At 64.9% G+C, this 22,876-nt stretch overlaps 1 protein-coding gene across 1 annotated transcript in view; it reads left to right on the top strand.

Annotated features, from left to right (window-relative positions):
- Positions 1–1,206: 1,206 nt before the first annotated feature.
- The window catches only part of HCN2 (hyperpolarization activated cyclic nucleotide gated potassium and sodium channel 2), a 22,971-nt gene continuing 1,301 nt past the window's right edge, over positions 1,207–22,876 (top strand). The window contains 7 exon segments of the mRNA XM_058282245.1: positions 1,207–1,802; positions 16,118–16,541; positions 17,310–17,471; positions 18,296–18,514; positions 19,709–19,855; positions 22,136–22,376; positions 22,462–22,626. Coding sequence (XP_058138228.1) covers positions 1,207–1,802; positions 16,118–16,541; positions 17,310–17,471; positions 18,296–18,514; positions 19,709–19,855; positions 22,136–22,376; positions 22,462–22,626 — 1,954 coding nt within the window.

Below are 22,876 nucleotides of genomic sequence, written 5' to 3'. Positions count from 1 at the left end.
GGCCGCGCGTCTGGGCACAGCGGAGGGGACCCCTGGGAGGCTCGGCCGGCCTGGGCTGACCCGGCTGCCGTGCGGCAGGAGGGGCCAGGACAGCCTGGCCCGGGCGGGTCGTCTGGGCTCTGCCCCCCGCTGAGAACGAGCACATGCAGTGGGCAGGGCTAGCCACCCGGCCATCTGTCCATCTGTCCACCCGTTCACAGAGGGCCTGCTGCCTGCAGGGGCCTGTCCACGCTCCACTCTCCGTGGTGGGCAGAGGGCCCCCAAACCCCCGGGGCGTCTAGCCACAAGTGCTGGGAAGGCTGAGGGCCCTGGGGTCCAGGCCTGCCTCCTTCCCTCCAGCTGAGCCAGGCCAGGGAGCCGGGGCCCCCGTCACCCAACACCAAGCACCCCGTCCCAGCCCCAGCAGGGCCTTGTGTCTCCCCAGAGCCCCGGGGGCAGAGAGCCCTGGGCACAGCCACGGCCCGACCCGAGGGGCAGGGAGCCAGGCATTCCTGGGGGCTCCACACGGGCAGCAGGCGTGGAGGGGGTCACCACGCACGGCCCCGACACTGACCCGCGGGGTCTGGGCGGTCAAGGGCCAGGCCCTGGGCCTCAGTGTCCTCGGATGCGGTGGGGGCGGGGGAGGCCGAGGTGTGGGACCCTGGGCGCCCCAGGCCACCCCAGCCCTGGCCTTTCTGTAAGGCCTCTGGCAGGGCGGGCACAGTGACCAAGCAAGGACCTGGCGAAAAAGGAAAAAACCTTTTATTAAGGAAATCGTCAGGCCAGTGGGAAAGGAAGGGGCTGGCGCGGCAGGTGCCAGCGGACCGAGCTGGAAACCGGCGGGGAGGGTGGAGACGCGGGAGGCCCGCACGGAGGCCGCGCGCACAGGCGCCCCGGCCTGGCGGCTGAGCTCGGTGACCTTGGGCGCGTCCTTCCGCGTCGCGGGCCTCAGTTTCCCCGCCCGGGGCGAGGTCCGCGCGCCTCCCCGAGGCCTCCGGCCGCGTGACCTTGGGCCGCCCGCGCCCCCGCGGCCGCACTTGCCCGGGGACGGGGCGAGCCGCGCGGGGAGGGGGCGCGCGCAGAGGCGGGGCCCCCGCCCGCCCCTCCCCCGCGGCCCGGCTCCGCCCCCCGCGGCTCCGCCCCGCCCGCCCCCGCTCCCCCTCCCGCGGGCTCGGGCCGGCGGCGGCGGCGGCGGCTCCGCTCCGCACTGCCCGGCGCCGCCTTGCCATGGACGCGCGCGGGGGCGGCGGGCGGCCCGGGGAGAGCCCGGGCGCGACCCCCGCGCCGGGGCCGCCGCCGCCGCCCGCGCCCCCCCAGCCGCAGCCGCCGCCGCCGCCGCCCGCGCCGCCCCCGGGCCCCGGCCCCGCGCCCGCCCGCGCCGAGGCGGCGCCCCCCGAGCCCAAGGACGAGGCCGGCCCGCGGGCCCGGCTCCGCAGCCGCGACAGCTCGTGCGGCCGCCCCGGCACCCCGGGCGCGGCGGGCCCGGCCAAGGGCAGCCCGAACGGCGAGTGCGGCCGCGGCGAGCCGCAGTGCAGCCCCGCGGGGCCCGAGGGCGCGGCGCGGGGCCCCAAGGCGTCGTTCTCGCGCGGCGGCGCGGCGGGCGCGGGGCCGGCGGCCGAGGCGGGCGGCGCGGAGGCGGGCCCGGCGGGGGAGCCGCGCGGCGGCCAGGCCGGCTTCCTGCAGCGGCAGCTCGGCGCGCTCCTGCAGCCCGGCGTCAACAAGTTCTCGCTGCGGATGTTCGGGAGCCAGAAGGCGGTGGAGCGCGAGCAGGAGCGCGTCAAGTCGGCGGGCGCCTGGATCATCCACCCGTACAGCGACTTCAGGTGCGCGGGCCGCGCCCCCGCGCCGTCCTTGGCGCGCGTGCCCTCGGGCCCCGGGTGACCTCGGGCGCGCGAGGCCCCGCCCTGGGGAGAGCGCGCGGCCGCCCCCCGCAGCCTGACCCCCCACCCCGGGCGGCGGGCGCGGGGGGCTGGGCGCCGAGGGGCCGAGAGGGCGAATCGCGGGAGCGAGGAAGGGCGCCCGGGAAGGACGCGGCCGGCGCGGGAGGGGTTAAGCGGCCTCGGCGCGGCCCCGGGGTCCCCTCTGCGCCCCGCGCCGGCCGCGGGGAGGGAGACGCGGGTCCGCGGGGGCCCCGGGCGCCGAGAGTGCCGGGGTCTCTGGGCCAACCGAGGGGTGCGCGGTGCTTGTGCCGCGGCGGGTCAGGGGAAGCGGGTTAGTGCGCGGACAGGCGCGGAGCGGGGCCGGGGGCACAGCTGCGGACGCGCGTGCTTCTGCCCGGGCCGGCGTGCCAGGTGGGCCCCGCACGGGGCGGGGGCGTGTCCCCAGGGGTGTGTCTGTACCGGGGTGCGTGTGCGGGTGTCACTCGTGTGACCGTGAGGTCTGGGTGGCGGGCCGCCTCGTGCGTGTGCGTGCGCGGGCGGTGAGTCGCCGGGAGCGCAGCAGGCGCCTTCTCAGCACCAGGGACAGCGCCTCCGGCCCGGCCCGCGCGAGGCCCCGGAGGGACCGGCTTCAGCGGGGCAAGGCGGCCGCCAGACCCCGCTTCCGGTGGAGACGACCGGAGGTCAGGTTCAGGGTGTCCCACTCCCCATCCTCAGGCCTTGGGGGAGCAGTTGGGGAGGGGGCAAAGGAACGACCGTTTTGGGAGACCCTGCCTGTGTCGGGGTCCCCGCCTGTGTCAGGGAGCTCAGCCTGTGTTGGGGTCCCAGACTATGTTGGGGTCCCCACCTGTTTCGGGGAGCTCAGCCTGTGTTGGGGTCCCCACCTGTGTCGGGGTCCCCGCCCTCCTCTGCTCAGTCCAGGTGAGAACTTGGGTGGGCACCGGGCCTGTGCGTGGGGACGGTGAGGAAGGCGTGATTTCCAGAAGGCGGTGGGAGAAGTTGCGCCCCTTGGGTCCGGGCGCCCGCCGACCCTGAAGCTCGGAGGGCTCACGGGCCCAGCTGGGGCCGGGCGGGGTACACTGTCCAGCGGGCTCGTCCTCGCCCGCGGCTGCCCCACCAAGGCCCCGCAGGCAGGAATTGGTTCTCACCCAGGGCTGGAGCCGGAGATCCTGGACGGAGAGGCCGGCAGGGCTGGCTCCTCCCGGCGGCTCCGGCAGCGCGCCCGCCTCTCCCGGGGCCCGGCTCCTCGCCCGGTGGCCGCAGCCCCCCGGCCCTGCGCCCCGCGCGCCCCTGCCCTTAGCTGAACAATCCTCAGGACCCTCCTCCCGAGTAGTCGCTGGCACTGCCCGGGGCGGCGGGCGCGTGTTGACCGCAGCGGGCAGCCAGCCAGCGGGGCCGGCGCGGCGCTGCCATCTGAGACCGCCGAGCGCGGGGTGCAGCCAGGCTTCGGCAAACCCGCCTGCGGGGCCACGTGGCGGTGGTCCTGGGACCGTGGCGGCCTCGTGGGGGGCGCGGGTTTCTCCCCCTTCACACAAGGAGAGACCAGGAAGTCACCCCCCAAGCCCGCACGGGGGTCACCGCCGGGTCTGGCTTCCCGGGCAGGGGCCACGTCCACTCACGTCCCATCCGGGTCAGAAAAGGCGGCGCGTCTGTGGCGGGCCGTGGCCACCTCTTTGGACACACGTGGGTTGTGGACACGAGCATCTATGTGAACCTGCCACATCTCGCGTTGTGCTAAGAGCAGATGTAACAGTCACCCTTTCCGACGGCTCCAGGGGCGCGAGTTCCAGTCCCAGGGCTGCGTCTTCAGCACCTGCTACGGGCAGAAACCGGCCCCCGGCCCGCTCCTGCCCCCCAGCCCCTGGTGGCTGCTTCGTGCCTGAACTTGCCTCTTCTGGGCACGTCCCATAAACGGTGGCACAGCCGCTCTGTCCTTGGGTCTGGCTTCTTCCCGGAGCAGGATGTCTTCGAGGGTCCGCGTGTTGCATGTCGGGACGACCTGCCTTCCTGTCCAGGTGGACTGCGCCGGGTGTAGCCGTCAGGTCGTTTCCACGTCTCGGCGGCGGGATCGGCCGCACGGTCGCCCGTGGGGTCCCTGCTCTGGGCCTGGGGCTGCTGCGTCCGCCGCCTCGAGGAGCTGCCTGTCCACACGTGCATGTGCGTCTGTCCAGAGACGCAGGTTCTCACGTGGGCCCCGCACACGCATGTGAGCTCTTAACGTCGCCCGGGGCGCGGGCGCGCCTTTCTCCCCGCCTACACGTGCCACCATCTTTGCCCACCGGCCCCCACCCGCCTGGCCCCCAGGATGAGGAGGGGCCGCGTGCAGACGCCCCCGGGGGTCTCACTGGCCGAGCCTCTATCCAGCTCACGGGCCCACCCTGGGCGCAGGCAGGGGCGGGGCAGGGCGGGGGCGGGAGCCACAGGCCCAGGGCAGCTGGCCCCCCACAGGCCGCCCGCCGCGCGCCCCGCCCCTCCCTGCGCTGGCCGCCATCGAGATGTCGCAAGGCACGTTCGCCCAGCTGCCCCTCTCACCAGAACATGCCGGGGACCCCGACCCCACAGCCCCCTGACCCCAGGGCTCCCCCCAGACCCCAGAGCCCCCAACCCCAGAGCCCCCCACCTCCCCTCACTCCCTGTCCCAGGCCCTTCGCACCTGCCGCATCCCCTCCACCCCCGCCAGGCTGGCTGCTCTGGCCTCAGTGTCACCTCCCCCGAGAAGCCCCCAGCCCACCCCCATCCGGTCCTGGGCATTTGGCGCCCTCCGACCCCGTGGGGTCACGGCCCGGTGTCCAGGGCTCGGCCCCCACTTCTCCCACCCCCACTGCCAGCCCAGCCGCCCTGGAATTGCCCCCAGAAGCCCCCACCTCCCTCCTCTGCCCCATGGTCGGGCTGTGAGCCTCAGTTTCCCTGCCTGCACGTCCATGGGGCCTGAGCCTGTGCCTGGTGCCCGTGACCCCCTGTGTGGACAGAGGCTCCTGGAGCGGGGTCGGGGCGCTTCCCTCTCAGGGGCCCCAGGAGAAGCCCCGGGGCCGCGGCCCCTCCGCCCCCTGCGCCGCCCTGTGTCCCCGGGTCGGGCCCCCCACCGCAGAACGCAGCCCCCGCCCGAGGGCCCGAGCCTCCAGCCGGCCCACCTGTGCCCTTCCCCGGGCGGGTGGACGAGGCCACACCGTGGCGAGGGCTCCGGGGTCCTTCCCAGGGACACGGGCGCCAGGCCCAGCCCGAGGCCTGGGGGACGCTCCCGGTACGGCGTGGGCAGTGGGCAGTGGGCAGTGGGCAGGGCTCCGGACGGCCTTGCCCTCCTGCCGCTCCCCTTCCAGGCCGGGTGCCCTCTCCTCTGCCAGGCGGGTCCTCGCTGCAGGATGCCCTCGTGGTGCGTGTCTATTTAAGCTGTTTCCAGGCCCCCCTGGTGGTTTCCAGAGCCCCCAACATCTTCTTCTCTCCTATTTGGGGAGGGGGTCGCAGGCAGGTGGGGCCCCTGGTGTCTCGGGGAGGAGCAAGCGCCCCAGATTGGGACCTGGGCCGGCGAGGGGGGCGTCCTGTTTTGACCCTCCCTCGAGCCCTGGGCAGCTCCGTGGGCGCTGCCAGCCGGACGCGCTCCCAGCCGCCCAGGCCTGGCAACGGGGCCAGCCTTGGCTTCTCGCAGACTGAGCGGCTCTGCACATCTTGGTACAAATTGCCTTTTAATTTTTTTTCCTCCTTTTGGATGATTTCCTTGGGACCAATTCCCCGAAGTGGAACGCCCGGGTCACCCAGCAGGCACGGAGCTAATAGCTCTTTCCTCGTGGTGCCCTTAACAACGGAGCCACCGGAAGCCGGGAGCTGTCAACAGCCTCTTGGGCTCCCAGTCTTCATCAGTGCAGCTTTGGGCATGTCTCTTCAGCCCCTTGGACCCTCAGTCTCTTCCCGCAGCACCAAGGTCGTCTGGGCACTGTCATGTCCACGTGTGATGGCACCTTCACTAGATGGGCTTGGGGACCCAGGCAGACAGGGCAGGGGGCTGGCGGGCGGGACCACAGGGGCCTGGAGAGCCGGGAAGCGCAGGCATGGGCGGGGGCAGCGGGGCTCCTCCCTGCGCCCTCAACGGCCGAATCCAATGGCTTTGCTGGGATTTCAAGACCCTCCTTTGCACCTGCTGGTGGGCCGGCTCAGACCCCAGTCCTGAGCTCCCTGCTCGTCACCGAGACCCCAGAGCCCCAAGGATTGTTTTTTTAAAGGAATTCTTTCATTAGAAAAATTTTTGCATGAGTGTGGTCCTTTTGTTACGTTTTATGAAACAATGTGATTATAATTGTAACGTGGTGTTGTACGGGTCTATTTTGTAATACATAATTTTTATTTTAGTAACAACTGAAAATTTCCCGCTTTAACCCCATTCAAATATTGGGTTCCACGGGCTCCTCCCGCCTGGCTGAGCTCCCATCACCAAAACCTTCCCATCCCCCGGAAGGAAGCCCTGCCCCAGGCCTCCCTCCGCCCCGGGCCCCGGGAGCCGCGTTCCACCCCGGGACTCTGCATTTGCTTCTTCCAGTTATTCCATCCACGTCGGGTCCTGCGGCGTCCCCCGGCGCGACGTCTTCAGGGTCGCGCCACGTTCCCGCCAGACCAGAGCGTCGTCCCTCTTCGCGGCCGCATGGCCCGCCGCGTGGAAGGACCACGTCCCGTGTCCCCGTTCACCCGTGGACGGGCGCTCGCGTTGCTCCCACCTTTCGGCTGGCGGCGTCACGCCGTCGCGCACCTGGGAGTGCGCGGGCCGGTTGGCGTCCCTGCTTTCCTGTCCCTGCTTTCCGTCTTCCTGAGTGGACACTGGCAGTGGGGGTGCCGGCCCCGTGGTGACGCTGCACTCACTTCCGAGGAGCCGTCGCCCTGTCCTCCACGCGGCGGCACCGTGTCGCGTCCCCACCAGCAGTGAACGAGGGCCCTGTCCTCGCCACGTCCTCTCCAGCGCTTGCTTTGTTTTAAGTGAATGGCAGCCGTTCTGCCGGGTGGGATGGCGTCCCGTGGCGGCTGTGATTTGCATTCCCCTGGCGGCTGGCGAGGCCGAGCGCCTTTTCACATGCTTTTCGGCCATCTGCAGTTCTTCTTTGGTGAAATGTCCATTCAAGTCTTTTGCCCATTTGTTCATTGTTAATTTGTCTTTTTGTTGTTGAGCTGTAGGAGTTCTTTATGCAGTCTGGATGTTAACCCTTATCAGATAAGTGGTTTCCAAATATTTTCTCCCATTCTGAGGGTTGTACTTTTGCTTTCTTGCTAATGTCCTTTCATGTACAAGTTTTAGATTTTGGTGAAGTCCCCCGTGTCTGTTTGTCTTTTGTAGTTGGTGCTTTTGCTGTGAAGTCTGAGAAACCACTGGCTAACCCAAGGCCCTGAAGCCGAGTCCCTGTTTCCTTTGAGGGGTTTTATAGATGGGGCTCTCATATTTAGGTCTGTGATCCATTCTGAGGTTAGTTCTTGTAAGTGGGCTGAGGCAGGCGTCCGCCTTCATTCTCCTGCCTGTGGACGTCCGTTCTCCCAGCGCCATTTGCTGAAGAGATGATACCGGCCCAATGGAGTGGGCTCGGGGCCCTTGCTGAAAACCAGCGGGGAAAGCGGACGAGGCTCGACCGACGGAGCGTCCGCCTGCCACACGGGAGGTCCAGGGTTCAAACCCCGGGCCTCCTGACCCGTGTGCAGCTGGCCCACGCGGTGCTGATGCGCGCAAGGAGTGCCGCGCCACACGGGTGTCCCCTATATAGGGGAGCCCCACGCGCAAGGAGTGCGCCCCGTAAGGAGAGCCGCCCACATGAAAAAAGCGCAGCCTGCCCAGGAGTGGCGCCGCGCACATGGAGAGCTGACGCAGCCAGGTGACGCAACATAAAGAGACACAGATTCCTGGTGCTGCCGAGAATGCAGACAGAGAAGAACAGACAGCACACAGAGAGCAGACAACGGGGGCGGGGGGAGAAATAAATAAAAAATAATAGATCTTTAAAAAACGCAGTCAGCTGCCCTCAGCGTGATCCCACTGGCCTGCGCGTCTGTCTCTGGGCCTAGCTGTTTTGATTGCTCGGCTCCGTGGTCAGTTTTAAGTAGGGAAGGGTGAGAAAACAACCTGCTTCGTTTTCAAGATGGTTTTGGCTATTTGGGGCCCCTCACCCTTCTATGCAAATCTGATGCCTGGCTTTTCCATTTCTGCCTGTTGGGATCTTGACAGAGATTATGTTGAATCTGTACATGACTTTCTGTAGAATTCTAACCCATGAGCATGGAACGGCCTTCCATTTATTTAGGTGTTCGCTGATTTCTTTCAGCAGGGTTTTGTCGTTTTCTGTATAAAACTTGGCTTAGATTTATTCCTAGATATTTGATTACTTTAGTTGTTATGGTAAATGGAGTTTTTTTTTTCTTCCTCTTGGTTTCCTTTCCAGATTGTTCATTAGTCATTATAGAAACACTACTGATTTTGGGGTGTTGCTCTTGTACCCCAATTGCAACACGAATCGCTGAATTCATTTATTAACTCAATTAGCTTTGTTGTGGGTTTTTTAGTGTTTTCTCTATATAGGGATCATGTCACCTGGAAAGTCTCACTTCTTCCCTCCTGGTCTGGACGCCTTTTATTTCTTTGTCTTGCCTACTTGCTCTGGCTAGAACGTCCCGTGTTGCGTAACGGTGACAGTGGCCATCCCGTCCTGTTCCTGATCTTAGAGGGAAGTTCTCACTGCCACTTAGCAGGATGTTGGCTGTGGTTTTCATAAATGCCCTTTACCCCGTTGAGAAAGTCCCCTTCTATTTCTAGTTTTCTGTGTGTATTTATCAAGGGGAGATGCTGGACTTTGTCACATGCCTTTTGTGCCTCAATAGAGATATATGATTTTTGACCTTTGATTTGTTCATGTATTACATTAATTAATTTTCTTATGTTGAACCACCCTTGCATAACTGGGATAAATCCCACTTGATTATGGTGTAGAATTCTTTTAATGCATTATTGGATTCAGGTTGCTATTATTTTATTGAGGATTTTGGCCTCCATACTTTGCCTCCATAATAAGGGATATTGGTCTGTAATTTCCTTTTCTTGTGGCTTTGGTATAAGGGTGAGGTTGGTCTCATAGATTGAATTAAGAAGTATTTAGGGAGTGTTCCCTTCTCTTCAATTTTTTGGAAGAGTTTGAACAGGATTGGTTTTAATTCTTGGAATGTTTAGTAAAATTCACTAGTAAAGCCATCTGGCCCTGGGCTTTTCTTTTGGGGGAGGTGATTTTTTTTTTAAGATTTATTTACTTATTTACCCCCTTCCCCTCCTCCCGCCCTGCTGTTTTTGCTGTCTGTGTTGTCTTCTCTTCTCATCTTTCTCCTCTAGGATTCACCGGGATTCGGTCCTGGAGACTCCTGATGTGGAGAGAGGCTCCCCGTCAGCTGCGCCACCTCAGCTGCTGGTCTCCGCTGCGCTGCACCTTGACTCTCCCCTTGTCTCTCTGTTGATGCGTCATCCTCTTGCTGCGGGACTCCCTTGCCCGGGCACTGGCTCGCCGCGCGGGCACGCTTTCTCCTCTTTCTTACCAGGAGGCCCCAGGGATGGAACCTGGTCCTCCCGTGTCGTAGGCGGAGACGATCACTTGAGCCACGTCCACTTCCCTTTTTGGGGAAGTTTTTGATGACTGATTCTATCGCTTGTTTTTGTTCTGTTGAGAGGTTTTATTTCTTCCTGAGTCAGGGTAGGTGGTTTGTTTCTAGGAATTTGTCCATTTTATCTAGCTTGTCTAATTTATTGGGTGCAGCTCATAGCGCCCCTTTAAAGTCCCTGTTATTTCTGTGGATTTGGCAGTAATATCATTCCTCACATTTCTAATTTTATTTATTTTCACCCTCTTTTTATCTTTGTTAGTCTAGTCAAAGGTTTGTCAATTTTATTGCTCTTTCCAAAGGATTAACTTTTGGTTGTTGATTCTCTCTATTGCTTTTTAATTCTTTCTTTCATTTATCTCTGCTCTAATCTTTTTCTTTCCTTCCTTCTGTTCACTTTGAGTTTAGTTTGCTCTTCCTTTTTAAATTTTTTAAAATGTATTTTTGTTCTTTTTATTATTTTTTTTAATTTTTAAATTATTATTATTTGCTCTTCTTTTTCTAGATTCTCCAGTTATGAGGTTAGGTCTATGATTTGAGATGTCTTCTCCTTTAAGCATTTAGAGCTATAAATCTCCTGCTCAGCCATGCCTTGCTGTACCCCATAAATGCCAGTGTGTTGTGTTTTCATTTTCACTTGCCTCAAGATATTTCCCAATTTCCCTTATAATTTCTTCTCTGACCCCTTGGTTGTTTAAGAGGGCATTGCTCAGTTTCCGTCTATTTGTGAATTTTCCATTTCTCCCTCTGATATTGATTTCTGGTTTCATTCCATTGTGGCTGGAGAAGATGCATTGCATGACTTCAGTCTTTAATTTATTGAGACTTGTCCTGTGACTTAAGGTATGGTTTGTCCTTGAGAATTACCCGTGTGCTCACAAGAAGGCTGTGGGTGAAGCGGGAGTCGGTCCGTCAGGTCCAGCCGGTTTAGAGCGTCCTCACGTCTGCTCTTCCCTCACTGATCTTCTGCAGTGTCCACCCGTTATCGGAAGCGGTGTATTGAAGACTTCTACTATTCACGTAGAACCATCAGTTTCTCCCTTCAAATCTGTCAATAGCTGCTGCTTATATTTTGGGGCTCTGTTGTTAGGTGGAAAATATTTATAAATGTTAAGTCTTCCTGTTGAATTGACTGAATATCAATATAGAGTGAATTCCTTTGTCCCTTGTAACTTTTTTATTTAAACTCTATTTTACCTATTATTAGTATAGCTACACCCACTCTTTTGGTTTCTAATGTATATATATATAGTTCCCACCCTTTTACTTCCAACCTACTTGTGTCTGTGAATTTAAGGTGAGTCTTTTGTAAGCAGCATATAGTTGGGTCATACTTTTTTATCCAGTGTGCCAAGCTCTGCCTTCTGGCTGGAGAATTTAATCCATTTACATTTAAAGTAACTACTAATGGTATTATTTGGTCTTTGCATGTTCCTCAATTCTTCCATTAAGGCCTCCTTTCATAGGTTTTTGGTATTTTGTATAATACTGTTTTGTCTCCCTTCTTATTTCCTTCTGTATATGTTTTTCATGTATTTTCTTTGTGGTTACCATGGGGCTTAAATGTACACCCTAAATCTGTAACCGTCCCATTTGATTTCACACCAGCCTAACTTCAATGGTGTTCACATACACTGTTCTGATAGCCTCCCTCTGCCCATCTTTTTATTTTTTTATTTTTATTTTTATTTATTTACTTTTAAAGATTTATTTCCGCCCCCCTCCAGTTGTCTGCTGTCTGTGTCCTTTCGCTGTATGTTCTTCTGTGACTGCTTCTATCCTTATCAGCGGCATGGGAATCTGTGTTTCTTTTTGTTGTGTCATCTTGCAGTGTCAGCTCTCCGTGTGTGCGGCTCCATTCCTGGGCAGGCTGCACTTTCTTTCGCGCTGGGCGGCTCTCCTTATGGGTGCACTCCTTGCGCGTGGGGCTCCCCTATGCGGGGGACACCCCTGCATGGCAGGGCACTCCCTGCACGCATCAGCACTGCGCATGTCTGCCCATCTTTTTGTTGTACTTGTTAGAAATGATATCTCTTTATATTCTGTTCCTAACCATAGATTTATTATTACTTTATGTAGTAGCATTTTGGAGCTATATACCAAAAAAAAAAAAAATAGCACAGGTATCCACGATTACCCATACGGATGCCTTTATTTGTTTAGGCTGCTTTGAGCCACTGTCCAGTGTCCTTTCCTTTCAGTTTGAGGAAGTCCCTCAGCGTCTGTTTACCTCGAATGTGTTAAGCGCTTCCTTATTTTTTAATAGATACAAATTCTCGGTTAGCAGTTGTTTTCTTCCAGCACTTTAAATATTTCTTCCCACTGACTTCCTGCCTCCATGGTTTCTGATGAGAAATCAGAACTTCGTCTTCCTGGGATTCTCTTGCACAGGACGCATTGCTTTTCCCTTGTGGCCGCCAGGACTCGGTCTGTCCTGGGCATTGGACAGTTGCTGTGGGTCTGGGTGTGGTTCTCTTCGGGTTTATCCTGTTTGGGATTTGTTGGGTTTTGAAAGTGCATCTTTATTTCTTTGCTTAAATCCGGGAAGTTTTCTGCCATTATTTGTTTGAATAGTTTCTCTGCCCCTTTCATTCTTCTCCTGCTGGGGCTCCCAAATGCATATATCAGTAAACTTGATGGTGTCCCACAGGTTTCTTAGCTTCTGTTCACTTTTTATTTATTTTTTAAAAGATCTATCGATTTATTCCCCACCCCCATTGATTGCACTTGATGTCTGCTCTCTGTGTCTGTTTTGTTGTGTGCTTGTTTTTTTTTTAGGAGGCACTGGGAACCAAACCTGGGACCATCCCATGTGGGAGGGAGGTGCCTAACCATTTGAGCCACCTTCACTCCCTGCTTGTTGTGTCTCTCATTGTATCTCCTTGTTGCATCAGTTTGCTGTCTGGCTTGTCTTGTTTAGGAGACACCAGGAACCAAACCTGAGACCTCCCATGGTAGGCGGGTACCCAACTGCTTGAACCACATCTGCTTCCCTGTTCGCTTTTTAAAATTCCTTTTTCTGTTCCTCAGCTAGAATCATTTCAATTTACTTCTAATTCACTGATTATTTTTTCTGCCAGTGCCAGTGTGCTGTTGAAACCTTCTTTCTTATCAGTTAATATGTTCTTCAACTCCAGTATGTGTTTTGCTCCTATAAATTTCTGTCTCTTTACTGAGATTCCCATATTGTTTCTTTGTTGTTTTTCTCACATCCTTTAATTCTCTTTCCTTTTATCTCCTTGAGAATATTGAGCATCTTTTCTTTTTTTGAAGTCTCTGCCCAGTGTGTCCACAATCTGGTCCTCTCTGTTGATGGTTCTGGACTTCTACCTTGTTCCTTGGATGGGCTGTTTCCTGTTCCTGTGTCTTGTAATCTTCTGCTGCATGCTGTGCATTTTAACATTCTAAAGTGTTAACTCTGGGGTTTAGTCCCTTGACTTTGAATCCCAGTAGCAACAGGACAGAGATTTCCTCGCGAGCCGGGAGGTAACAGACGAGACCCACCGCAGAGCCCCTCTCCCGGTCTCCGCAGCGGCTCTGCCTGGACTGGCGCTCTCCGTGGAGCGCAGCAGCCTGAGGCGAACGCGAGGTGCCCTCCGCGTCTCTCCGGAGCCCACGTCTGGTCCTGCTCGTGCTCTTTGTGGCCTCGGGAATGCCCGTGTTCAGGCCTCCAGGGCCCCCCAGTGCCCCCTGCCCAGGGCTCTGGGGAGTGACCTCTGCCCCCGGCTGCTTGGTCGAGGGGCTCCTCGCGCTGCTGTAGCTGCTCCTGCCCGGGGGGGCGGGTTCCGGGAGGTGTTTCCTGGTCGTTCACCCCGTAGGTCGACACCCCACCCGAGGCACCCAGTGTGCGCGTCGGGGTCACTGCTCCGTGGGGAGGGGCGAGGCCAGCAAGGGCACCCACGCTCCCCGCCGTGCCGCAGCCCGCCCGGTTCCAGCACCCTTAACCGCTGTCTGGTTTTGAGGAAGAGGCCCCGCCTCTTTGGTAGTTGTTCAGTCTGGGTGGCAGGCCCCTGAGGTGCCCCACACTGGGTCGACCAGAACTTCCTCTCTGCGGTGGTTCTGATTTACATTTCCTGGATTGCAGTGGGGTGGGCCTCTGTCCACGTGGCCATGTGCTGTGTCCGTGTGTCCTCCCGGGTAGAAAGCTGTGCCTCTCCCGAGCCTCCCGGTGGAAGTTTGGAATTGGCTGCAGGGACTTGGAGCCGTGCTGGGTGTACCTGGTGGTGCAAGGGCCGGCGGTCACTTTTCCTGCCTGTTTGATTCTAAGTGCCCAGGCAGCTGCCAAGCCCTCTCGGTGACGTCCGCCCACCTTGCTGCTCCGCGGAAGGCCCCGCTGCTCGGGCTGGCGTTGGGGGCCGCCGCCGCGCAGTCCCGTCCGTCCAGCCCTCAGCTTGCTCCCTGCGCCCCCCAGGTGTCCCTGCTCCAGCCCTCGGCTCTGCGCCGCTCACCATTCTCCTTTCTTGTCCCCTGATGCTTTTTTCCTGCCACCCTTGTGTCGGGCCGTGGTCCCTTTCAGATCATGTGAATCATTCGAGCTATTTTTGAGTGACCTCCTGGGCTGCACCAGGTCTCGTGTTTCTTCAAGGAGGGAAGTTCTGAGCTGGGCCCGAAGGAGGCGTGGGCTGGGCTGGGGGCCCAGGGGGCTAGGGTCAGCTGGGGTCCAGCAGGCGGTGGGCTCGGGCTGGGCTGGGGTCCCAGGGGGCTTGGGCTGGGGCTGGGGCTGGTGTCAGTGTCAACTGGGGCCCAGTGGGCAGTGAGCTTGGGCTGGGTCCAGTGCCCTGGGGTCAACTGGGGTCCCGCGGGCGGTGGGCTGGGGCTGGTGTCAGTGTCAGCTGGGGTCCAGCAGGCGGTGGGCTCGGGCTGGAGTCCAGTGGGCAGTGGCCTTGGGCTAGGGTCCAGTGGGTTCTGGCTGGGGCTGGGGTCAGCTGGGGTCCAGCGGGCAGTGGGCTTAGGCTGGGCTGGGGTCCAGTGGGCTTGGGTCAGCTGGGGTCCAGCAGGCGGTGGGGCTCGGACTGGGATCCAGCAGGCTGGGGTAAGCTGGGGTCCAGCAGGTGGTGGCCTTGGGCTGGGGCCCAGTGGGTTCTGGCTGGGGCTGGGGTCAGCTGGGATCCAGTGGGCAGTGGGCTCAGGCTGGGCTGGGGTCCCAGTGGGCTTGGGCTGGGGTTGGGGCTGCTGTCAGCTGGGGTCCAGCGGGCAGTGGGTTCTATCTGGGGCCTGGCAGGCTGGGGCTGGGGTGAACTGGGGTCCAGCAGGCAGTGGCCTTGGGCTAGAGTCCAGTGAGCTGGAGCTTGGGCTGGGGTCAGCTGGGGTCCAGCAGGCAGTGGGCGCAGGCTGGGGTCCAGCAGGTGGTGAGCTCGGGCTGGGGTCCAGTGGGCTGGGGTCAGCTGGGGTCCAGCAGGTGGTGGGCTCAGGCTGGGGTCCAGCGGGCAGTGGCCTCAGGCTGGGCTGGGGTCCCAGTGGGCTTAGGCTGTAGCTGGTGTTAGCTGGGGTCCAGCGGGCGGTGGGCTGGGGCTGGGGTCCAGTGGGCTGGGGTCAGTTGGGGTCCCGCGGGTGGTGGGCTGGGGCTGGGGTCCCGCGGCGGTGGGCTCGGGCGGGGGTGGGGGCGGGGGCGGCGGGGGCGGGGCCGCGGCGGGGTCGGGGGCGGGGCCGCGGGCGGGGTCGGCGGGGGCGGGGCCGGGGTCGGTGGGGGCGGGGCCGGGGTCGGTGGGGGCGGGGCCGGCGGGGGCGGGGCGGGGGGGGCGGGGCCGGCGGGGGCGGGGCGGGGCGGGGCCGCGGCGGGGGCGGGGCGGCGGCGGGGCGGGGCGGCGGCGGGGCGGGGCGGCGGCGGGGCGGGGCGGGCCGCGGCGGGGCGGGGCGGGGCGGGGCGGCGCGGGCCGCGGCGGGGCGGGGCGCCGGCGGGGGCGGGGCGGGGCGGGGCGGGCCGCGGCGGGGCGGGGCGGGGCCGCGGCGGGGGCGGGGCGGGGCCTGGGTCGGTGGGGGCGGGGCCGCGGCGGGGCGGGGCGGGGCCGCGGCGGGGTCGGCGGGGGCGGGGCCTGGGTCGGCGGGGGCGGGGCCTGGGTCGGTGGGGGCGGGGCCGCGGCGGGGCGGGGCGGGGCGGGGGCGGGGCGGGGCCTGGGTCGGTGGCGGCGGGGCCGCGGCGGGGCGGGGCGGGGCGGGCCGCGGCGGGGCCGTGGCGGGGCGGGGGCGGGGGCGGGCCGCGGCGGGGTCGGCGGGGGCGGGGGCGGGGGCGGGGCGGGCCGCGGCGGGGCGGGGGCGGGGCCGGCGGGGCCGGGGCGGCGGCGGGGGCGGGGCGGGGCGGGGCGGGCCGCGGCGGGGCGGGGGCGGGGCCGGCGGGGCCTGGGCCGGCGGGGGCGGGGGCGGGGCGGGGCGGGCCGCGGCGGGGCGGGGCGGGGCCGCGGCGGGGCGGGGGCGGGGCCGGCGGGGCCTGGGCCGGCGGGGGCGGGGCGGGGCGGGGCGGGCCGCGGCGGGGCGGGGCGGGGCCGCGGCGGGGGCGGGGCCGCGGCGGGGCGGGGCGGGCCGCGGCGGGGGCGGGGCGGGGCGGGGCGGCGGGGCGGGGCGGGGCGGGGCGGCGGGGGCGGGGCGGGGCGGAGCCTGGGTCGGTGGCGGCGGGGCGGGGCGGGCCGCGGCGGGGCTGGCTGCAGCGCGCGCCCCCGCAGGTTCTACTGGGACTTCACCATGCTGCTCTTCATGGTGGGCAACCTGATCGTCATCCCGGTGGGCATCACCTTCTTCAAGGACGAGACCACGGCGCCCTGGATCGTCTTCAACGTGGTCTCCGACACCTTCTTCCTGCTGGACCTGGCGCTCAACTTCCGCACGGGCATCGTGCTCGAGGACAGCACGGAGATCGTGCTGGACCCCGAGAAGATCAAGCGGCGCTACCTGCGCTCCTGGTTCGTGGTGGACTTCGTGTCCTCCATCCCCGTGGACTACATCTTCCTCATCGTGGAGAAGGGCATCGACTCCGAGGTCTACAAGACGGCGCGCGCGCTGCGCATCGTGCGCTTCACCAAGATCCTCAGCCTGCTGCGGCTGCTGCGCCTGTCGCGGCTCATCCGCTACATCCACCAGTGGGAGGAGGTGGGCGGGGCCGCGGCGCGGGGCGGGGCCGCAGGCAAAGGGGCGGGGCTCCAGGCGTGGGGCGGGGCCGCGGCGCGGGGCGGGGCCGCAGACAAAGGGGCGGGGCTCCAGGCGTGGGGCGGGGCCGCGGCGTGCAGGGCGGGGCCGCAGGCAAAGGGGCGGGGCCGCAGGCAAAGGGGCGGGGCCTCAGCCTGCAGGGCGGGGCTGCAGGCAAAGGGGCGGGGCCTCAGCGCGCAGGGCGGGGCTGCAGGCAAAGGGGCGGGGCCTCAGCACGCAGGGCGGGGCTGCAGGCAAAGGGGCGGGGCCTCAGTACGCAGGGCGGGGCCGCAGGCAAAGGGTCGGGGCCGCAGCGCGCAGGGCGGGGCCGCAGACAAAGGGGCGGGGCCGCAGCACGCAGGGCGGGGCTGCAGGCAAAGGGGCGGGGCCGCAGCGCGCAGGGCGGGGCTGCAGGCAAAGGGGCGGGACCGCAGCGCGCAGGGGCGGGGGCTCCAGGCGTGGGGCGGGACCGCAGCCAAAGGGGCGGGGCCGCAGCCAAAGGGGCGGGGCTCAGCACGCAGGGCGGGGGAGGGGGACGAGGCTGTGGCCGTGGGGAGCCAGGGCTGACGTGGACCCTCGCCAACCAGGGCTCGCAGTGGGCAGTGGGGGAGCGAGGGGCCGCCTCATGGGGTTCTTGGGCAGCTCACGGAGCAAGCTGGCGGGTGCGTGTGGGATGGAAGCCGCCGGACCTGACCCCCCTCCCCCCCCCCCCCCCCCCCCCCCGCCCCGCAGATCTTCCACATGACCTATGACCTGGCCAGCGCCGTGATGCGCATCTGCAACCTCATCAGCATGATGCTGCTGCTGTGCCACTGGGACGGCTGCCTGCAGTTCCTGGTGCCCATGCTGCAGGACTTCCCGCACGACTGCTGGGTGTCCATCAACGGCATGGTGGTGAGCCCCCCCGTGTCCATCCACGGCACGGTGTGAGCCCCCCCCGGGTGTTCATCCACGGCACAGTGTGAGCCCCCCCGTGTCCATCCACGGCACGGTGGTGAGCCCCCCCCGGGTGTCCATCCACGGCACGGTGTGAGCCCCCCCCCGTGTCCATCCACGGCACGGTGTGAGCCCCCCCCCCCGTGTCCATCCACGGCACGGTGTGAGCCCCCCCGGGTGTCCATCCACGGCACGGTGTGAGCCCCCCCCCGTGTCCATCCACGGCACGGTGTGAGCCCCCCCCCCGTGTCCATCCACGGCACGGTGTGAGCCCCCTCGCTGGCCATGCAGGGCTGGGGCAGTGGTCCCTGCTCAAGGCGGCCCCTCCACCGATGACTACTTACACCAGCCCATCGGGGACCCTCAGAGCTCGGGGGGCTGTGCCCTGCCCTCGGGGCTGCACTGTCCCTCCCTCCGTCCCTCCCTGCCCTCGGGCGTGTTCAGCGTCCCAAGCCTGTGGAACTCTGACGCCTTCTTGGTCCAGGAGACCATGGCCAGGAGCTGCCAGGGGTGGGAGCACCGAGTCCCCAGGGCCCTCCCCTCCCCTCTGGGCCTCAGTTTCCCCCCAAGCGAAGAGGGACGGCAGCTTCAGCCCCCTCCCCCATGCTTCCTGGCAGGGGCCACGTGCGGGTTGCAGGGCGCCCCCGAGCCTCGGCTTCTCGTTGGGGGGACGAGGGTGGCTGGCTCCTCTTGGCTGCCCCCGGGCACGGGGAGCTCAGCGCCGGGCTCCCGGGGCAGGCGGGGGCTGCAGGCACACGCACCCACCCGCCGCGGCCTTGCAGAACCACTCGTGGAGCGAGCTGTACTCCTTCGCGCTCTTCAAGGCCATGAGCCACATGCTGTGCATCGGGTACGGGCGGCAGGCGCCCGAGAGCCTGACGGACATCTGGCTGACGATGCTCAGCATGATCGTGGGCGCCACCTGCTACGCCATGTTCATCGGCCACGCCACCGCCCTCATCCAGTCGCTCGACTCCTCCAGGCGCCAGTACCAGGAGAAGGTGCGAGGGCGCCCGCGGCTCTGCGAGGGCAGGGCCGAGGCGCGGGGCCCCCCGGGGCGGCTGTGCCCACGGGTGGGGGGAGGGGCCTGCGGGGTGGGTCTGGGGCAGGGCAGGTGGGGGGGGTCTGCGGGCGGGGGCTGGGCGGGGGGCGGGAGGCTTTGTGGTCCCACTGGGGCAGGGCAGGCGCCTCCCCGAGTCCCAATCTGGGGTCAGTTAAGGACACGCCTGGGCAGGGCCCATCGAGGGAGTTTCTAGAGAGAGCACGTGACCCACTCCCCCCACCCCTCCCCACCCCACTGCCGCGGGTACAATTTCCTCAAGGCCAGTGTGGGCCACTTGGGGGGGGTGTCCTGCCCGGAGTCTGGCCTTGCTTGCCAACCGTGCCTCAGTTTCCCCCTCATGGGCAATGGCACGCGGACCCTCCGGACCCCCCCAGCGGTGCCAGCCAGCACCCGCCCGGAAGCCGCAGGCACGCACAGAAGTGAGCTGGTGCCGCCACCCGCCCGCCGTCACGGGGTCCGCTGAGCTCAGGGCAGCTGCGCGGGGTGGGCGGGCGGAAGCGGGGACGGCGGGGCCTGGCAGCGCGCCCTGCGCCGGCGGCGGCTTGGCGGGGGGGCCGGGCGGCGGGCTGGCTGGAGGCCAAGCTGCCAGGCCCGGGCTGGGGTCCTGGTTGCTCCGGCTGACCCCCTCCCCCCGCCCCCCGGGGTCCAGGCCGCCCCTCTGACCCTCTTTCCCCCGCCGCCCCCCCCCAGGGTCCTGGCCGCCCCGCTGACCCACCTCCTCCCCCCGGGATCCAGGCCGCCCCGCTGACCCACCTCCTCCCCCCAGGATCCAGGCCGCCCCGCTGACCCACCTCACACCGCCCCCCCCCCCCCGCCCCGGCTGACCCCTGTCCCCAGGTCCTGGCCGCCCCGCTGACCCACCTCCTCCCCCCGGGATCCAGGCCGCCCCGGCTGACCCCTGTCCCCGAGTCCTGGCCGCCCCGCTGACCCACCTCCTCCCCCAGGGATCCAGGCCGCCCCGGCTGACCCCTGCCCTGGGGTCCTGGCCGCCCCGCTGACCCCTGTCCCCGGGTCCTGGCCGCCCCGCTGACCTGCCTCACACCCCCGCCCCCCTGCCCCGGGGTCGAGGCCGCCCCGCTGACCCCTGTCCCCGGGTCCTGGCCGCCCCACTGACCCGCCCCCCCCCCCACAGTACAAGCAGGTGGAGCAGTACATGTCCTTCCACAAGCTGCCCGCTGACTTCCGCCAGAAGATCCACGACTACTACGAGCACCGCTACCAGGGCAAGATGTTCGACGAGGACAGCATCCTGGGCGAGCTCAACGGGCCGCTGCGCGAGGTGGGCGGCGGGCGAGCCCCTGCTATGCGCAGCCCCCGCCCCCCGGGGCCTGCGGGGGGAGGTAGCAGAGCGGCGCGAGCCCCCCGCAGGGCCGTCCGTGCACCCGGGGCCCTGGGCCTCCGTGTCGAGAGCCGGCAGCGCCTCGGGCTGCTGCGGGGACCGGCCACGCAGGGCAGCTCCTGCATCCAGTCGGTGCTCAATCAGTGCAGCTGCCGGGCGTCCGCGGTGGATGCTGCAGGCGCCTCCCTGCCCCCTCCCGCTCCATGCGAGTGCTGCTGCCGCGCGGTTATTGAGCGCTGGCTGTGTGCGCGCCCGCTGGGAGGGCAGGCGGGGCTAGCCTGGCAGCGCAGGTGCCCGCAGGTGCCCCGCGGGAGCAGCAGGGCCCCGAGCACGCGAGGACGGCGCCCCCGCGGGCAGGCGCTGCCGCCGTTGCCACTGGCAACGCTTCACTGGCCGGTGATGCTGAGGTCCGCAACAGCCCCTGTCCCCCCGAACACCCCCGCCCCCGCCGTCGGGGTCCGCGGAGCGGCTGCAGGTCGCCCCCCGGGTGCTGGCCAGTCCCCGGGGCGGGGCTTCTGCTTTCCCCAGGGCGGGCGTCGTCAGGCCCGAGGCGCGCTGGGGCAGCTGTCGCCGGGGCCCCTGGGAGCAGCTCTGGGACTGCGCGCTGGCGCTGCAGCGCTCGCCCGTTTCCCCAGCTGCTGAGGCCCTTCCCTGCACAGGACCCTTTGCCAGACAGACCAGAGAGGCCGCCCCAGGAAGCCACCCCCGCGCCTGCTGCCACGCGGGCTTCCCACGCTTTACATGGCAGGCGCTCTACGTATGCTTGCTATACACAGCAGGTGCTCAGTAAATGCTCGTTTTCTACAGGAGGCTGGCTGGAAAAAGTGGGCTATTGATACTTGCTTTTTATACACAGCAGATGCTCCTTGTGCGCTTGCTGTATTCAGGAGGTGCAGCACGTATGTGTGCTAGAGAGTAGGTGATTGACGTGTATTCTACACAGCAGGTGCTCACTACACACATCATGTAGACAGTAGGCACCTGACACCTGCTCACTAGGTGTATACTGCAGGCACCCAGCACCTGCTGCATGCACCCCGCTTTCACCAGCACCCGCAGCCCCTGGAACCCCGAGGGGAAGGGCGGGTCTCGGTGTTCTTGTCCGCTCGGGGGCAGGCCCGTCTGCCTGGACCTGAGAGGCCGGGGTGGGGGTCTCCTCCGGACCCCCGCCCTCGTGGTGCCGAGTCCCCCAGGGACCAGGCGGCTAGGTGGGTGCCTGCGCCTCGAGGGCTCGCCCGCCGCCCCCCTCCTGGGGTGGCTGCTGCTCTCGCTGGTTCTTCTTCTGGGTGGGGGGAGCTTGGTGGCTTCCCGGGGCTCTCGGTGCGTGAATGGGGGGCGGGAGTGTTGGGGGGCTCGGCCCTGCTTCCCCGCAGCCCCCCTAGTGCCGCTCAGGAGCCTCAGGATTCTTATCCCTCAGCCCTTCCTTGCTGAATTCAAACACAGGCGATTTACTCAGACGACAAGCGGGCGAGGAGACCCACCTGCGGGGCCGCGTGGGCTTTGTCTGCAGACGCCGTGGCTTGTCTTTTTTTAAAAAAAAATTTTATTTATCCTCCCCCCCTCACCGTTTATACCATGTGCTGTGTCTGTTCACTGCCTGCTGTCTTTCCTTTAGGAGGCGCCGGGAACCGAACCCGGGACCTCCCATGTGGGAGAGAGGCGCTCAGTCCCTTGAGCCACCTCAGCTCCCGGCTTTGTTGTGTCTCTCATTGTTTCCTGTCTCTCTGTTGCGTAAGCTCACTGTGCCAGTCTGTCACACCAGCTCACTGTCTTGCTCGTCTTTTCCAGGAGGCACTGGGAAACAAACCCGGGGCCTCCCACGTGGAAGGCAGGAGCTCGATCACTTGAGCCACATCTGCTCCCCCGTGGCTTGCCTTTTGAGGCGAGGGTCTCTTTTATTGAGATGCAACGACAGCGAAGCGCCCCCCTCACAAAGGCACAGTGCGACGGGCATCCGCATACCCTCCGCCCAAGTCACGGCGGGGCGCTGCCGTCCCCGGGGACCCTCTGCGTTGGCTCTTGTCCCCCGCGACTTCGCTTCCCCTTCCTGCGGCAGTTTTTCACCTGTCCTCCTGGGCTCTCCACGCAGGCCACCCGCAGAGACACAGGGCGCTCCCTCCCCGTCGCCGCGCGCAGGCAGTGACGGGCCGTGGTACCCGCGACTGCCCTCGTGCGCCGCCTGGGGGAGTCCGCCCTGAGCCCGCCGCCCCTCGCCCGCAGGAGATCGTCAACTTCAACTGCCGGAAGCTGGTGGCCTCCATGCCGCTGTTCGCCAACGCGGACCCCAACTTCGTCACGGCCATGCTGACCAAGCTCAAGTTCGAGGTCTTCCAGCCGGGCGACTACATCATCCGCGAGGGCACGGTGGGCAAGAAGATGTACTTCATCCAGCACGGCGTGGTCAGCGTGCTCGCCAAGGGCAACAAGGAGATGAAGCTCTCGGACGGCTCCTACTTCGGCGGTGAGTGCGGGGCGGGGCGGTGAGTGCGGGGCGGGGGCGTGAGTGCGGGGCACGGCGCCGCTGACCCCCGGCCGCCGGCCCGCAGAGATCTGCCTGCTGACGCGGGGCCGGCGCACGGCCAGCGTGCGCGCCGACACCTACTGCCGCCTGTACTCGCTGAGCGTGGACCACTTCAACGAGGTGCTGGAGGAGCACCCCATGATGCGGCGCGCCTTCGAGACCGTCGCCATCGACCGCCTGGACCGCATCGGTGAGCGCGGGGGCGGAGGGGGCGCCCGAGCGGGTCCCGGCGGTTCCGGAAACGACTGCTCCTGGAACAGCAGGCCCGGGCGGGGCGGGGCGCGCAGTCGTTGGAGGGAAGACCCCGTGTCTGTATACTGCAGGTGCTCGACACGTGCGGTGCAGCACAGACACGGCAGGTGCAGAGGCCCCCAGCTTGCTTTTTGCACGCAGCAGGCATCCAATAGGTGTTTGCTGTATGCAGGAGGTACCCCACACAT

This window comes from Dasypus novemcinctus, chromosome 19 (assembly GCF_030445035.2).
Source record: "Dasypus novemcinctus isolate mDasNov1 chromosome 19, mDasNov1.1.hap2, whole genome shotgun sequence".
NCBI lineage: Eukaryota > Metazoa > Chordata > Mammalia > Cingulata > Dasypodidae > Dasypus > Dasypus novemcinctus.
The sequence above is the reverse complement of the archived record's forward strand: the minus strand, read 5'-3'. Positions and strand labels throughout refer to the sequence as shown.